At 37.6% G+C, this 18,520-nt stretch overlaps 1 protein-coding gene across 5 annotated transcripts in view; it reads right to left on the reverse strand.

Moving 5' to 3' along the window:
* Positions 1–301: 301 nt before the first annotated feature.
* Positions 302–18,520, reverse strand: part of LOC126263699 (E3 ubiquitin-protein ligase Nedd-4) — a 200,034-nt gene continuing 181,815 nt past the window's right edge. For all 5 annotated transcript variants that reach the window (XM_049960835.1, XM_049960833.1, XM_049960831.1 and 2 more), the window contains 4 exons: positions 17,829–18,069; positions 16,690–16,918; positions 12,051–12,220; positions 302–3,155 (listed from right to left, as the gene is read on the reverse strand). In XM_049960835.1, the coding sequence (XP_049816792.1) occupies positions 3,053–3,155; positions 12,051–12,220; positions 16,690–16,918; positions 17,829–18,069 (743 nt within the window). In that variant the 3' untranslated portion in view covers positions 302–3,052. The remainder of the gene's footprint in view (positions 3,156–12,050; positions 12,221–16,689; positions 16,919–17,828; positions 18,070–18,520) is intronic.

Here is an 18,520-nt window from a genome sequence, read left to right on the forward strand (position 1 = left end):
TCCCTATATGAGATGTATCTGTCACCAATAATATGTCGCCTTCTGAATCACCCGTTGTTCTTCAAAGAAGATAACTTTTGACTACATCTGCATCAACTTCACAATCTTTGACAAGTTGTGATCATGGACAAGTTTTGACAAAAGAAAACCTTCAGTATGTAAATTGGTGAAATCTCTATCGTATTCCAGACAATACTTTCTATGTGATGCATGTACAAACAAAATAAAACGAACATATAAACACTCAGAAATACAGCATTGATGTCTTTTACTAATCATCTGCAATCCTGAAGTCAACATCTTGAAAATATCTTTAATGTACAGATTTACCAATTTTACACTTCACTGTATGTAAAGTTTGTTGCATGTTTTCTGTGTGGCTGACAATCAGCTCTTGAAGATATTGTATTATTTCTGTTCCATCTATTTTCATCAGATTTATTGACATTACAAAGTAATGATTCATAGAAAAATTCAAACATTACACTGAGTGTATATTTTGATCACAACATTTGTAGTGTAGATTGTTGACACAGAATTAAAACAATATCTTTGTAATCAAGATGTACAGGTTTGCAAAGAAATATGGTCTAGAAAACAATGTCATAAAAAAGGGGGTGCACAACTGGAATGGTATAATAATTCTTGTGGAGTTTCAGCTTAACAGAATCAGCTGAAATAACACTTTTCATGATAAACTAATTACTATTTTCAAGAAAAACATGAACAAAAATAGCAGAAAACATTGACAGAAGAAACTCAAAGATTTCTGTAAACTAATGTATGTCAAAAAAATAATGTGTTTTTAATGTTATGACAAACACACTTCAGGAACATACAGAATTTACTTCAGTCTGTCTTAATGCTACCAATTCTTTTTTCTTACAAACAAAAGTGCACAACGTCAACTCTTCCAAGAGTTACTTTTTCCTCCTCAACCACCGATATCTTTTTCTTGAGGATGCTTCAGTTTTCCCAAATCATTGATGCAATGGATGGAACACAAATTAACTATCCAATCATAAACTATTTCCTGGGACATATTCACTTTAATGACATGAAAGGACACACAAAATTGTGTTTTTATGACAAAATGTGTAGTGATTAACTGTTTTTCTCACAGGAATTCACTTTTAGTGCTTTCACAAAGGGTGATGTGACAGATAAGATATTTTGAAGATTACAATTGGTTGCAAAGAGTGCACAAAATGTTAACAGCTGTGTTCAGTTGCATGTAATACATGTAACTCCTATTATATTTTGCATGTATTCTCTTCAATGAATTGAGAATTAATTAGTTTTTAAAGAACTGAACTTTTGTTAGTAGTGATGATAGTATCAATCAGATGCTTTGGAAGTTAATTATGGGCTGACAAGCTTTTGATGTTTTCCCTGCTTTAATATAAATTAAAAAGTAAAACTTAAGTTGCCTTATATAGGAGCAACCAGTCCTGCTTGTTTATGCATTTAGGTAAGACGTGTTTAACATTTTAAGTACTTATATTCATTTGAAGTGGAAGAAATGGAGAGAACACAAGAAAACTGGAACCCCATTAACACAGATCACTGATATTTAACCTAAACATATGTTGTTATACCTTCTGGCAAATATGTTTAAAATAGTAACTTGTCCCTTTGTGTCTGATAATACATTTGAGCAACATGGGAATAAATACAAACAATACAGTGAAATAACAAACCATATGATAAGTTAGAACTGTGGCATCAGAATTCTATTGTATTGCTATGAAAGACATGTACACAAAACACCATGTGTGTGTGTGTGTGTGTGTGTGTGTGTGTGTGTCTGTCATTCAAATTTCAGATAGGAACAGACATTCAAAAAGTCAATAATGAAGTAAAAGGGATTCAATAAAATATCACCATTAGTCATCACAGTTTGTAACCATAATAGCACATCCACTATGGTATTTAAGACACTACTATGCAGAACGTAAGTTAATCTGAGGGTAAATTGCTACTCATTTTTACAGTACTTAATGTGAAGTTATTTCTTCTCTCTTAAAATACAGCCATTAGAAAAAATTATGAGAATTCATGAGTCATTTACTGTTTATTTTAATTTTTAGAGTATTAACTGTTCTTTAATTCAGTAGATTAATAAATGCTTCAAGCTCATAATCTAAACATTCTGCATTTGTTACGCAGGTACCAGCTGAAAAGGACATATGACACTGTGAAAGACCTCAATAACAAATGTGTCATACTGCTTAACTAGTTCTACATTTTTTAATGTTATTAGAATTCAAATACTTTGATGTGATGGTCGTGGGAATAGTGACAGGAGGAAAGTTTATATAAATTTCATGATGCTTTCTACATTTGATAATATATTGTACAGATGTCTCATATTCACACATAATAAAACATGTCACAGCCTTGTTTTTGGTTTTTCTGCTTCAAAAACTGAGCAAACGTGAATAAAAGAAAACCAGGAAAACTTACTAAAAATTATATTCACTATTTTTACACTTTTTTTTACAAATACCCTGATTTTTTTACCTTTTCTTAAAAAATTAAAGTTTACAAGATGAAACATGAGGGAGGTCAACAACTTGCATTAAAAGATTCATAAAATATTGATGCCTGGTATTATGCAATCCAAAATTCTGTATATACCTATTTCTTGATATATCCATTTTTCAAGATGATATAAACCCTCAGATTAACTACTAAACAGGTCATTAGCCATTTACTACAAAATGTCGTCTCTGGAAATGTATTAAAATACCTTATTTTCAGTCAAATTATGAGTAATAAAGCTGAATTTGTAAATTACAGGTTCATATAACAACTCTGGCACATCTCATATGCAGTATGTACACATTAAAACTAAAGAAAATGTCACAAATATTTACATTTAAAAAGCACAAAAGAAATTTCACACCACAATTAGGTGAGATAACAAATTTTGTTGCTGTACAAATCTACTTGTCTTGATATACTGGATTTTCAGGAAAATGTGAATGATTTAAAATATATTATTTACAGTATCATACACTGCTTGATCACCCAACTACATATGACATTTTTAATCAACTCCAGCGAAGCCTTGTGACCCTTCAATTGCTTTGATTAATTTTTCTCTCAGCTGCTGATAGCTTTCATAAGGCGGCAGGTCCAAACGATTAAAACTAGAAAGAGAAAATGCAATAATTTTAGACACTATGCCTATGGAATCTCAGTGACTGACAGTTAAATGCTAATTTTTAAACAATCAAAGTTGCTTTTTTATTTTATTTTGATGACCATACTGGTTAAACCATCTACAGACCAACTGCTACATAAAGAATAAAATGGGTTGTGAAAAGATGTGAAATCCAAGACAATACATTAAAGAACAAGAATGCACCATTAAAACTTAAAATTTTAAAGTTTACCTATGCATTCTCTTATCCACTTTACTGTATTTTGTATATTTGTATGGCCACTTTTATTCTCTATGTAACAGTTCATTTTAAGACATGGTAATAAATTGACTGTTTCAAGATCACTCTTGCACATTCAATATTTTGAGAAATAATTGTTTCAATTCATATAAAAATAATATCTACTAAATTCCAAGTTTTACCAAAAATGCAACTATAATACAAATGAATTAACATTCAAAATATTATACAATAATACCTCATACATCCAAGTTTTTGTGATTCCTGTGTTTCATAGCTCACACACTGCACACTGAATACCCTTTCACATATGAAATGACACAAAATTAGGGGCGTTAAAGTTTCACATTTGTCAATAGAGAAAATGTGCAAGAATTTTCTGTAATTTTTAACTTAAATACGTAGCAAAAACTGTTCCAACATTCACATGAACTCTCTACTATCATCACAGTTATAAACACTACTTACAAATGAAAAAAACAGTACTCTGCATTATTTGATGTCTCTGGTGTCTCATTTGTCTAGTAGTCAGTAAAATGTTTAAATTCTCCTGCACACTGACATTCAGTTATCCTGACACTTCTCATTCTCACGATTAGTAATTACTTGGATTTTTTATTCATAATCACCTATTTTACAAAATTGGACCAATTTTTCATCTTGTCGCATGTATCTAATATACAATAATTTTGTTTTTCCTCAGTTTGCTCAACAATGTAATTGTCCTTTCTCATAATCAAGCTTCACGATTCCACACTACATAGGGCTAGAACCACTGAAGTCTCTCTTCCATAGTAGAACTTCAAAAGAAATTTTCATAAGGTTGTCTTTTATTGCTGTCAAAGCACTGTCCTTGTCTTGAGCTTTGCCAAAAAACAGTGTTTGTGAAGTTCTGGAAAACAGCAGCTGAATTTGATGATCTAAATGAAACTTTCTTGAAATGGAATTGCCCTTAGTGTGTCACAAGTTAAGTGTAATTGCAGCTCTCCTCTTCAACATCAACAAGAAAAAATCCATTCTGAAGATTTCATATGCTTAACATACAGACAATTTACAGTTTAAGTAAACAATGATCTGTAAAAAGCAATGGGTGATTACCTTTCACCATAATTTTATTTTATTTTATTTTCTACAGTTTAGACAGATGCGATGCTCCCCGTTTTTATTTTTTCAAAAACTAAAAAGTAGCTGGCATACATTTGGATAAACTGTTATAGTATTGCTTTGTTTATGCCATATCTTTCTGCCATCAGTTGTCTTTATTTACTTTGGCATGTAACTAGATTCTAAATCTTAATATGCTCCTTTCTTTTGTCACTAACAGAGCTTTCAACATCTAATTACTGTTTGCTTGCTATACAGAAACATGTGAGATTAACCACCACTTCTGGGTTCCTAGGAGGTAGCTCTGTGCATTTTTAACCTTGGCTTGGTCAAAAAGAACTTTTTTCCAACAACCCTGTGTAAATTCACAGTGCCTCCAGAAAAAATGTAAATATCTGTTTCATACTTAACATCATTGATCTCAAAAATGCCTGCAACATACTTGTGGAGTGAGATGATTTATCCCAAGTTTTACAAACGTCAATCAATATCCTGTAATGTTGGAGTATCCATTGTCCTAAACATATTTCAGAAATAAACTGAATTTCACAGTCAATAAGCTCCTCTACCTCTCAGTTACATTTTCAGACATTTTTAAATATACAACTCGCTCTTTCATTTTTCTTCTCTTCTGTGCTTCCAGGTGAGATACGGCAAAAGTCATTAATTTGAAACATCTCTTTCCCCTTGTCCTTGTGGTTGCAATCTGCTTTTTTCTTTCCCTTGTGCCTGTGTCCCACATCGGCACAGGGTTGGCATGGTTAGGAACACATCTGACATGCTTAATTTAAGGGATTGCCGGATGTCGTTCCTGTTGTCAGCCTTGCAGCACTGCTCCCTCTCCCTGGAGAAACAAGAAACAGCGACCCACTGTTTCAGAAATTTTCATTGGAACTAACTACAACACCTGGGATCTAGATCTTGTCAATGGTCCTCTGTATGGTGGTGCTGGCAAATCCTCTCATGTTGTTACATCCTTTTCACTATGATGAGCACCAAACGTAGCCTCCTCTCATCAACAGTTCATGATGATTAAGTGGGTCTTCAGTTTCCTTTAACCTCCCATCATCCATCTGCACCTCTGGACTGTAGTAGAGCTTCATGTGGATGACATGGACAACACCTCTGCATTTTATCTTTTTTATAGTAGTCCCACTTTTCTGCACAGGCATAAAAATCTAACAAGCCTTCCAGGCTGTATCTCCCTGGCTGGTGCTTGGTGTTATAGCACATTGACACACAAATACTACAAATGTTTACAGAAACATTTATGCAAACTATTTTATAAAAATTGGCATATTTTATGTTTATTTTAACATAACTATACAAATGTTAAATTTGTATTCAATAAAATGATTATTCAGAATCTATTAGGATTGATTTTTTACAAAGTTTCTATTTTATTTAGACAAGAAGTGATTGATATCCATCAGTATTTCACATTATTTACTAGGCTTGATGATATCACAACAATCAGAGATCACCATGCTCCATGGTTCAGAATCATGTCTTCTACAAGGAAATTTGCTGTTTCCCTGGCTTTGGCAATTTGCATACTTTGGTGACAGTATAGCAGATGAGGCAGTCAGTGCAGACTATTATCCATCAACTCCGATTTGTCGACTTTGCGAACCCCCACAAGAGGCTGACTCCAATGTGCTGAAATGGTGCTGCTACTGGCATGATTGGTATTAGATGCATGTGCTGCCATCACTGCAATTCCTTACACTGGCTCACATTATGTCTAGTGGATCAGCTGAGTGCTGGCCAGCGATACTTGCACCTGATTCTGTTTAGAGTCTTTACAAATAGCAGGTGATCAGATGTTGGAGCATCATGGAAATGCTTCACAACAGCTGGCCATATATGGACTGGGATGGTGATAAACCATTTCTGCACCATTGTGTTATATTTCTTCTTATACAATGTTCTGTTAATTTTAATCCTCTTTCATTTCTTCCCCCTCCAAGGTTTCTATGGTTTTGAGTAGTGATGGACCTTCCCTCTATTCAGCAGCAATGTCATTTAATGCAGTAAAGACTGGTATTTCATTCACATTGCTGTATTCCACCAAAGCATTCAAGGAAAGACAAGTCAGCATCCTTGTGTTTGTGTCTGCTTTTATGTAACATTATAACATTGTACTCCTTAAACATCGGAGCTAAATCTCACCAGATGAACTGATGGATTCTTCAGGCTTGTCAGTCATCACAGATAATGGTGTGGTAGTCCAACACAACAGCTCAGCATCTGATATATGGTGAGTAGCTACTATCCTTTTCTAAATATTATTACATGCCATCCTGGTTTCCCATAGTTCGGAGACAATGTTTTGTGATATGGATGCAATAGTGTTGAGAGTCACAAATGAGAAATATGCCAAGCCAACAGGAACATCTATTACAAGAAAAACTATCACAGACAGAACACATCCCTTGGAATTTTTCTTTTTAACAGAATTTAGTTACATAATTGTTCTGTAACTGTACCAACAGTGTCAGTGAGGAGTTCTGTATCACCATTCTCATGAGACAATGCTAAGTCTGGAGATGATGTTAGCAACTCCTTAAAGACAAGGGAGGATCTTTCTCCTTGTGCTTTTTCCCAGGAAAATTTAGCAACACCCAGCATTAGTTCTTGCAAGGGATGTGCCATGCTACAGAAGTCCTTCATGAATTACTGGTAGCTTGAATACATACTCACATCATGAATGTTCCTCGAAAAATCAGTGAAATCTATTTTCCCTGGATCAAGAAGGATTCTGTTGCTACTCACTAGATGCCACAAGAATTTTTTTCCTTGGGCAAAGCAGAGGCACTTCTTAAGATTTAATCAGATACCTGTAGTCTGAACACTTTTCAACAAGGTCATCAAGACAGCTTCTTCAAAAACCTTTGAAAAAAGACCATCATCCAGATAGCAAAGAAATGTAAGGTGTGGAAGCAGGTTATCCCGGTACACTGTCTGCAAGTCCATAGTTGAGAAATACTTTGTTCCTTTCAAGCCATCTAGGGCATTATCAATAACCACCAATACGTGGACTTTCCTCCCCCCCCCCCCCCCCCCCCCCCCTTCAAGATTTTATTCAGTCAGCAGTAATCAACACAGGATTGCCACATGTCATCCTCACCCTTTACAAGGACCACAGGACAGGACTAAGGACACTCTGAAAGTTCAGTGTCATCATCTTGCAGCATTTTCTCCATGTGCTCCCAGAGTGTTTGTCATTCAGCTGGTGACAGACTGGCTAATTGGTGGTGATACAGTATTTTGCGATAGACTGATTGGTCTGTCTTTCCCCCACTCCGGATTTGAAAGCTTACAGAAACTGACAGATTGGCAATTGTTCGTCGATGATGTTCCTCGGTCAGGCCACATCATATCGGTAGTTCATTACGAGTTTCCTCTCCATTCTTTGTTGATGAAACTCGGCTTCACTTCCCAGACTGGTTCAGCTGCCCCCAATCTTTTGTTGTGTGCTTCTTGTAACAGCTTCATTAATATTAAAACTCTGATCTCCCACAGTTTAGGACTGCTTGTGAGGCTTGCATGAAGCCATATCCAAGAACAATGATGTAACTAAATTCTGTTAAAAAGAAAAATTCCAAGGGATGTGTTCTGTCTGTGATAGTTTTTCTTGTAATAGATGTTCCTGTTGGCTTGGCATATTTCTCATTTGTGACTCAACACTATTGCATCCATATCACAAAACATGGTCTCCGAACTATGGGAAACCAGGATGGCATGTAATAATATTTTGAAAAGGATAGTAGCTACTCACCATATATCAGATATGCTGAGCTGCAGATAGGCGCAACAAAAAGACAGTCAGAAAGTGAGCTTTCGGCCAACAAGGACTTCGTTGACATGACCACAGTCTCTAGCTGCTGAGGGCAGACTGAGTCTGGTCTCAGCAGCCAAAGACTGTGTGTGTGTGTGTGTGTGTGTGTGTGTGTGTGTGTGTGTGTGTGTGTGTGTGTGTGTGTGTGTGTGTGTGTGTGGGTGTGGGTGTGGGTGTGGGTGTGGGTGTGGGTGTGGGTGTGGGTGTGGGTGTGGGTGTGGGTGTGGGTGTGGGTGTGGGTGTGGGTGTGGGTGTGGGTGTGGGTGTGGGTGTGGGTGTGGGTGTGGGTGTGGGTGTGGGTGTGGGTGTGGGTGTGGGTGTGGGTGTGGGTGTGTGTGGGGGGTCTATTTTCAACAAATGTCTTGTTAGGTGAAAGCTCACTTTCTGACAGTCTTTTGTTGTGCCTATCTGTGACTTAGCTTCTTCGCTACATGGTGAGTGGCAACTATACTTTTCACAAAACAATCTTCCTTAGCTGAACACTATAAGCATCTAACATAACAGTAAAGGAGGCCGACAAGTTGACAAACGTTCATGGAGATGGCAGCTAGGTGAGTGGCTGGTAACACTGTACAGTAACGGGAACAGCTATGACATATTGGAGAGTGACCTCGTCCAGGCTCAGCAATGGGCTTTGTCCCACAGTTTGACTATGGACATCTGCAGCTAAATGGCAAGAACAGAACTGTTGTCATGATTAATGTCTCGTGGTTTACTATTGTCAAAAACTCGCCTTCTTTCTCTGCATTAGTGTACAACATGCCCAGAACATCTACTGTGGAAACATACTGGCATGTTGTCCTTTGTCCTCCATGTCTGGGACTTTCTGCTTTGTGTAAGAGTTGTTCATAGCTGCGATGGTTGTTTGATGGCTATGGTGGAAGTCAGCCGACTCCATTCTATCTGGCACATTCAGTTAGTGATGGAGACTGGTGCTAAAGACTGATACACCTCTTCTTCAACATCCTTCGTTAACTCCTGACTTATCAGCTAGACATTGTAGGCTGCTGTCTCTTGTGTACTTGGTCCGACACTTCTGACTGCCATGCACTGTTGAATCACGTGTCTCTTACTGCCATATGTGAAAGGTGAGCTCATGTTGGTCTTTCACAATTTCCACAGGGACCACATTCATTAGCCGGTCATACCTCTCTCATCTGACTGATTTCTGCTGCATTTCCTTTATTCGTTGATAAATTCCTCTGTCATTGTGACATCCATTACAAGAAATGACTGGTACATGTCTTCTGCAACTCCTTTCATGAAGTGTGATATTTTGTTGGCTTCTGTCATATTGGGATTCACAATGTTTGCATATGGCCCAAACATTTTGTATGTATAACTGTCATTTCACCCTGATCGTGGGCCCTGTTCTTCTATGTTCAATTGTTATTCTGCTAAGCAGACTTGGTGTTCATTGCCACCAAACATATTGTTCTATTCAGCCTGGAATTTATCCCGGCTATTGAATTTCTCTTCACTGTTATCCAAGCACTGCTGGGCATGCTGCACAAATAAAAGTACACATTTGCCAAACACATCATGTCTTCCCACCTGTTGTGTTTGGCGACTGTCAAATCCTTTGAGCCATTTTGTCAGGTTCTGACCAGTGTCAATGGAAAACACTGAGGGATGCCTACATGCAGCTGACTTACTGCTGCTTTGGAGTTCATTTGTCTCCTGACTATATGGATCTTACGAACAATGTACTGCTTGTATTCTGGTTGCTGTCCATGTAGGCAGCAGCTCTTATGTTGCCCAACTGGAGCACAGTGATACAGATTCAAAGCACTCAGCATTGCCACCAAACAATTTTCCACTGAAACCACATTCAAGTCCAAATTCTAAGGTAGAGTCACCAGTGAAGCATGACTCCTAGAACTGCATGCATGTTTATAACTGGCACCAACATACAATCAGGTCAGAAGTAATCCCCTGAACGGAAATTGCAACTATTTACATAAACATTGAATATTGTAGATGCTGTTACTCATACAAACATAAGGTATTTCATGAATCTTCCAGAAATGATAAATTCTAGATAACAAATTACTGCTGGTGGTGGTGACCCGCAGCACATCAGCCAGTGACAGTAACCATTAGGCCACAACGCAAGCACTAGAACTTGTGACAATACTGTACATTCAAAAATTAGTGTAAAAAATAAAGTTATGACTTGCTCCCTGGGCAAAATTTGTAACCTATATGCATGTCGTCCTCTTGCTCCGGCAAAGTAAAGATACACGACACAACATTTAAAGTTCAAGCATAAGGTAACTCGGCACATTCATATTTGAGAGATCAAAGTTTGTAACTTGAAGTGTAATCTTAATTAATTGTTTCAAAAGCACATCATGAACATAGAAGAATCTTTGGAATTAGTAGCAGCTGAAGATTTTGTACAGGAAAAGAAAGGAAGCAACTTAAAAAAATAAAAAATATTACACTGAATCTGTATGAAATATTTAATGTCGGACAAAAGCACATCACATCATGTATTAATCAAAAAGAATCTGTTGCAGAAAAGAGCTAGATGTTGAAGCAAAATAAAATAATATCATTAGTAATAACTATTTGCAGTCAACCACTTTAACAGAACTTGACAATTCAACTACATGTTTCAAGAACCGATGCTTTTCACACACAGTGCCATTTATTAAATAAAATAAACACACAGGACTAAGTGTCCTTGTCTTACATAATATTATCCACTTCCCACACTGAAACAATGCAGCCAGCCGTGTCCTCTTCTTCAGCTGTGGGTCCTAAGAATGGCCACTTGATGCTTCTGTTTTTTGGGGTAGTTGTGAGCTGCTAGGCCCAAGGTACCATTGTGCATGCCCAACTTTTCTTTGTATTTCCAAAGGCTTTATTTGGTATTTCCAAAGGCTTTATTTGCTCTATCCCTAGCTATTACTTTAATGAAATACTAAATACTTGTAACTATTCAACTGCACTGAAAAAATCAAAACATGCTGTTAAAAATCTTTTTCTACTATCATTTTTTTGCACATTAACAATGTTGCTGAATTTCTTCTCATAATTAGCTATTTATAGTTCCTCCAGAAAGTCCAGTTTTTTCCCTTTCTTTTCCACATGCCAGATTTCTAAGTTGTCCTCCACACCACTTAACAGGTGGCTTGTTTCATGTGAATGGTTGGCTGCTACTGATTATCAGAATCCCTCACTCCAGAAGTGCTCTCTCTCTCTCTCTCTCTCTCTCTCTCTCTCTCTCTCTCTCTCACCCCCCCCCCCAAAATCCTCATCCCCAGCACGCAAGTCACCCAATGTGGCATCGAATGAAATAAGGCTTGCACTTGGCGGCTGCACTTCCCCGAAAGGGGCCTCCTAGCCAACGATGCCATACGCTCATTTCCATTTCATGTGACTTACTATTGTAGTGGTTGACTGACAATAATTATTACTAATTACAGGTGTCATTTCATTAATCGCAGATTGATAAAGACAATCAAGGGACGGCACATCCAGACCAAACAAGTAAACAAAATTTGGCAAGTAAATAAGTAATGTGCCTAAACTCTGGTGATTATTCCTGGAAGTAATAAAAATTTTGTTCAAAAATCAAATAACTTTCATTTTTATTTGCCTACACTAGTAAGTAATGGTTTTAAGATGACATCTTATCTTCAAACATGAAAAAACATCAAAAGCACAGTTGGAATACGTTAACTCACCATGTATGTGCACGTGGGTAATTTTCAGGTGTGCCCCATTTTTCTATAGTGAATAACTGTGGACCATTACTTCCATACAACTCTTTAAATCCATTCATTGGAACACGGGATGTACCAGTTACAAACTGTAAAAGTCTTGCTCTCATTTCATTATTAAAAGACAGCACCACCTGAAAATTGTTAAGATCAGTCAATATGTCTTAATTCAAAATAGGCACAATAAAGAAAGACATAGGTATGCTAAGGGATATGCACACGAAACAGACAGACAGAAAAATATTACTATCATTACAATTTGTGAATTGTGAATTTAAGGAGTTAGATCTATTATCTTAGAAGAGAATGCAACTTTACTATTGAAATGGAATGCTGAATATACTGAGTACAAACATTTAGTGAAAATAATATTGTCCCTTTCTTTGCTGCATTTATACTGTGCTGAACTTGTACAACATATTTAATAATAAGAAATGGAAATGTGAGTCCTCCAGTTGTACTTATTTCTTTAGCAATGTTTAAAATACTTTGTCATGAGTAAGCTGGGGAGGGGGGCGGTGAGATTCACATCATACACAAAAGTAGGACACGTATAGTACAAAGGACCATGAAAATTCCTTTTGATACAAGTCATAATTAGAATCACCAAAATATTATGGGTCAGGAAAACATGCAAGGGATAATGTTACATATACTTTAACAGTAACAACATGTGTTTCGATAAGAGAGTGTTCCTATACAGGTACAGCAGCCATGCCACAAAAATGTGTAAATGGACCAGAGCCTCTCAGAGCAAGCCCAAGTTAGCTGTGTCAGACATTTTGCATATCTGCTGAGAGGCAAAATTCTAGCAATGTATGGTGCACACAATTGCAGATCAGTAAAACAAGAAAAGCAACACCAGTGCGAACTGAGCCACCACCATGTAGTACCGACATGTTTTTCATGAGATGTAACTCCAATCCGCGGATCACGTTGGTCGAGCTTAATGTGAGCCCCCCCACAGACATGTACAGAAGTTTGTTTGGTAGTCCATTCATTTCTGCCTTCACTTTGTTGTGCCTTTGAAACACGCGGTCCCCCATGATCGCGAGGAAAACATTCCTTTCATTCTGGATACACGTCCACTGTTCTCCTGGGCTCACAAAATCGGACAACATGCTCATCACCAAGTAATGTACAGCCTCTGGAATTGGTGTTTGAGTGGAAATGTTATGCGAGCACAATTATCATGATCAGTGGTTAATGGACACTGTGGTCTGATTTCATTTACGTCACTTGTTCAGAATAAACACATTTTCTGCAAGTGTACTTACAATTCCCACTACCACAGTGTCACCATAGCCTACATGCTGAACAAAGTGCGTGGTTGTGACAGTAAAGTCTAGGTGCTAAATCATGACAACGACTTAGGAAGAACTGCAAAAGACAATAGACAAAATACAAAAGATGAGTTGCTAGCATGCAACTAGAGCCTGGAGAGCGAGCTACAGACACTCTCAGACACTCTCCGCAAGCACGGTCACTGCCCACCTGGAACTTCTGCGCGCAAGGCATGGCCACATCGACTCCTGCCACTATTACGGAGCACCAGCAATCACAGGATGGGTGAGAGTCAGACTACCACCCTTTTGGCCCCGAGACCCAATCATGTGGTTCAACCAAGTAGGGGCTGTTTCCCTGAGCAACAACATCACCTGCAACTTCACCACACTCTGACATGCCATGAGCCAGCTAGACTACGTGGTGAAATGCGGCACAATCACCACCCCACTGACGCAATCTACATATAAGCGAATATAGGAGAAGTTAATCTGGCGAATTTCAACAGGTGCATCAGCTGATGTGCCAAGAGGAGTGCGGCAACAGGAGGCCATCTCAGATCCTGTGCCATCTATGGAGCCTCGCACAGTGCGATATGGTCCCGGGTCCCAGACACACAGTTGCGTGCCACCTTGATGCGCAGCCTTCCAGCACAAGTGCAGTCAGTCATTGCCATGCAAACAGAAACACAACTGGATGCAGTTGTGGACTTGGCTGATCGAATGCATGACGTGGTGGCAATGGCAACTAATACCACTGCCGCAACAGTCTATAATGATGTAGCCGCACTGGCAAATTTGACTCTGAGGTGACACGCATCTCCCACAGCCATCAGAATGGACGCCAACCTGTCCTACCCAGTTCAAGACTTGGTCGCACAGGTGGCAGCACTCAGCACACAGGTCGACCAGGATCAGTCATGGACAGAGGGCAGTAGGCACCTTAGCGGCAGCAGATACTGGTACCGCCGATCCAGCTGCACCAGCCAGTCTGGCAGTATGCCAACAACGTCAGAGGAGCAGACTAATGGGTTTTGCTGGTATCATTCCCTCTTTGGCAACAAAGTGACAAAGTGTCAGTCTCTCTGCTCACATCAAAATTCCAGCTGCAAACAGGCCTAGGCACATCCGGCTACAGTCCAATATCCAGGCATCTCTTTGTAACTGAACGGTCTGGCAGTGTGAAGTACCTTGTAGACACAGGTTCTGATTTGTCAGTTTTCCCCCAATCTATGTTAAGAGGCCACCGGAACACCGAGGCATTGTCTCTTATGGTGCCAAGCAATTCAACAATAAAAACGTATTGCACTCATCACTGAAATTTGGGCCTCGAACTGCGCCACACATTCGCGTGGACATTTATTATGGCTGATACCAACACACCAAACAGGATGTGGATTTCCTAGGCCAATACAATGTATTAGCTGACACCGCAAATGCTCTGCTGATCGATTCAACAACAAATCTGAAAGTAGCGGGACGATGATGGCCGGCCTCCTTTTTCAGTGTTAAACCATTGAAGTCCCTCAGACTGCACGCAGATAAACTTGACAAATTTCTAGAGCTCACTCACCCGCTTGGTGCACTGAGGGATATCTAACATTCAACGGTCCAACACAACATGACTTTGCCTTTGCCTTTACAAATGTCTGCTTGTGTCTGTGTATGTGCGGATGGATGTGTGTGTGTGTGCGCGCGCAAGTGTATACCTGTCCTTTTTTCCCCCTAAGGTAAGTCTTTCCACTCCTGGGATTGGAATGACTCCTTACCCTCTCCCTTAAAACCCACATCCTTTCATATTCCCCTCTCCTTCCCTCTTTCCTGACGAAGCAACCGTTGGTTGCGAAAGCTTGAATTTTGTGCGTATGTTTGTGTTTGTTTGTGTGTCTATCGACCTGCCAGCACTTTTGTTTGGTAAGTCACATCATCTTTGTTTTTAGATATATTTTTCCAACGTGGAATGTTTCCCTCTATTATATAAATGTATAAATAAAAATATTAACAAAAAACCTCAATGGTTCCTTAAAACTGAGAGTAATACCTCTTAGTCTCATTGCATGTATGTTGTTACAGTGTGATTATTTCAGTGAAACACAAACGCGGAGTATCAAGAGAGTCGATTCGCCGTTCATTCCCTTAAAAGCGTAAGGAAAAGCACTTTCCTAATGGTAGAAGGCATGCAACATTACGAACTCTACAACACAGTTACTTTGTTTAAGCCTTCACAATATCTGAGGTGGAATAAGAAACTCATCATGAAAGGGATGGATTGGAGGTGGAATTACACACGAGATTTACAATCTGTCACCACTCTATATCAACTTAGAAATGGCAGTCATTTACAGGATTATACAGAAAGCAGTACTAAATTACTGAATCTTTTGCTATCACACACTAAGGGGTAACTTAAAATATATGACGATTTCTATTTTTCGCCAGCAATTTATGACATCTAAGATTTCACTTTCTTTCACTAATGGAAATGTTTGTGAAGCACTGGAGAACTTATGTCTTTTCCACAAGAAAGCTTGAATATATTTTCTCTCTGGATAAACACAGTGCATGAGGGACACACAAAATACAATACAGACGACTGCAAAATAAAAACCACACATTTAAAAATTATGTCCCTATTTTGTACAATATCATTTCCTGCAAATGGGGGAAGAGTACACCAGCTGTATTAGTAACCACAGTGAAAATGCAAAGATATGGTATATCAAAGTCTGGATCTTAGAACTGAAATAATTTACAGGTCAAAAGATATCATAACCTCTTGTAGTTCTGCATCTTGAAACTTTGCTGTCAAATATTCAATGTATCTACTAGCAATTTTATATTAGTCTACAACTAAAATGGGTCTTTTGTCACTACTTTCCTATTACATGCCACCTAACAAACCTCATTTTCAATATTGTGTTTCTATACACTCCCCAATCAAAGTTTAATACTCTATTTACCACTGGTATACTCTTCGCCTATTACAATTTTTCTAAAACCTTACACAGAAGACATTCAATGACAGACTAAAACAATATACAATGTTCATGTGTAATCAACAATATTAATATGGTGCAAAACACAGCAGAAAATGGATGTTTTTAGTAAGGATATGCATCCACCAGCACCAGGAGAAAATTTTAGAACCACAACCAAAACAAAAACACACACACACACACACACACACACACACACACACACACACACAAAATGGCAAATGTTAAATCAAGGTTTTTTTTTTTTTTTTTTTTAGCATCTTATTGTATAACAATAGGATGTAGCTCCAAATGAAAAAAGGGTAACTTATAAAAAATACATACCCTCCAGAACCACTGCACTGTTATATGATTTGGGTGGTAGTCACCCTTGTAAAGAGTATTTTGTTTCCAGTCTTTCACATCAATGTTTTGTATTCCACACATCAGCAATTCCAGTTCATGTTCATCAAATATTTTCACTAATGGCAAAGGTACCAAACCTTCAAATCCATTCAAAAATGCATTCATTTGCTCTTGGACTCTTGAAACAAACCTCCACTGTATGACAAGGCTGTCAACAAAACATATGTTTCACTTTAACATTTCCATGTTTATTTTCACTCTAGCAACTATCAATACATTTCAGCAAATTTAAATCCAAATTAAATAATCCCAATAAATTATTTTGTTACAAATTAATTAACAACTACACACATTACCAGTGTTTAATTAAGTATTCATCTGTTGAATAAAAGAAGCTGTCAAAAAATTGTTTTGATTAGATTTGAAATTTGCTTTGCTTCCTGTCAGATAATGTAAACAAGCAAAGATTTTTGTGGCTGCATACCAAAATCCCTTATGAGTCACTGACTGTATATGTTTTCATTAAATTTATGAACTTCATGAGTGTTGTCCAAAGTCAATAACTATGCATCCTATATAGTACTTGAGGGAGGGGTGTCTTTGATACTAACTCTTTCACGGCCACTCAGTGAACACTGAGAAAGTACTACATAAATAGCCTGATTTGCCTTACTATTGATCAATGTTGACTTAGTATTAGGCATTGAGCTGCTGGACTGCTACAAAACAGAAGGCAGCACTATTAGGTAGGTACTTGTAGTCAAGTGGTAACACTAGCATGCATAGTAGTGTGTTTATGAAGAAATTACCAGATTGTTGAAATTCTACCAAAGGGCATTCCATCTGCAAGAAATTTTATTCCAGGTTACAGCAAATGTCACTTTTATCACTGAATTTCTTACTGACAATAATTAAACACATTTAATTTCACAGTGGCTTCATTTAATACAAAATGCACAGTTACTCATAAGGCATCCTATATTTCAGTGTGTTAAGTATCACTGAAATTGTATACATTAATTTGCAGGAAGTTATTTTTTACTTATTCAGTGCAACCTCTTATTCTGTAACCTCTTATTATGTAAGCATTTAAGAACATAAATTATGAACATACTTACCTAATATATTCATCTTTATTTTCATTTGTAACAGGAATGTTTGCTCCATCAGGTTTCAGTTCACGCTGTGAAAAGTGACCAAAACTTTCCTCATCAACACAAAATGTCAGTTCTAATTCACTTGGATCATTTTCTTTAATCCATAAAAGTGAATTGTAATACTCTGAATCAACGCTCTCCATGTCCTTCAAGTCAATTGGCTTATTCAACATCATTTTATAAAATGGACGGATAAAAAAGGCTGCAAATAATAATTTTTAGCTTATTATTCACCATTTTAGCAAGAGAAAAATATTAAGGAAGCATGCAAATATGTCTACAATTATATTTTGTAAGTGTTTTTCATGGTGTATTTCTCAATATTTCACAATTGTCTACTCCCACTCACAGAAACGGAATTCTGTCACTGGGAGGAAAGTGTGTTACTTTACCCAATTAATTCCAAACCTACTGAAAAAGTGCATAATTTTTTTTGTAACTGAGATAAATTAACTGATTCTGGTTAACAGATTTAACCAAAAACATATGTAGTGGCATAAGCTTCAGGCATATGAAATAAGTCTAATGAAACAGAAAGCACATTAAAAGCTATTTTGAAAAATTCTCCTTCCCTTTTTTTGTACGAAGCAGTCTTACAGAAAAGTTAACATTACAGTAAAGCAAAGCATTGTGACACAGGAATGAAATACTAA

This window comes from Schistocerca nitens, chromosome 6 (assembly GCF_023898315.1).
Source record: "Schistocerca nitens isolate TAMUIC-IGC-003100 chromosome 6, iqSchNite1.1, whole genome shotgun sequence".
Lineage (NCBI taxonomy): Eukaryota > Metazoa > Arthropoda > Insecta > Orthoptera > Acrididae > Schistocerca > Schistocerca nitens.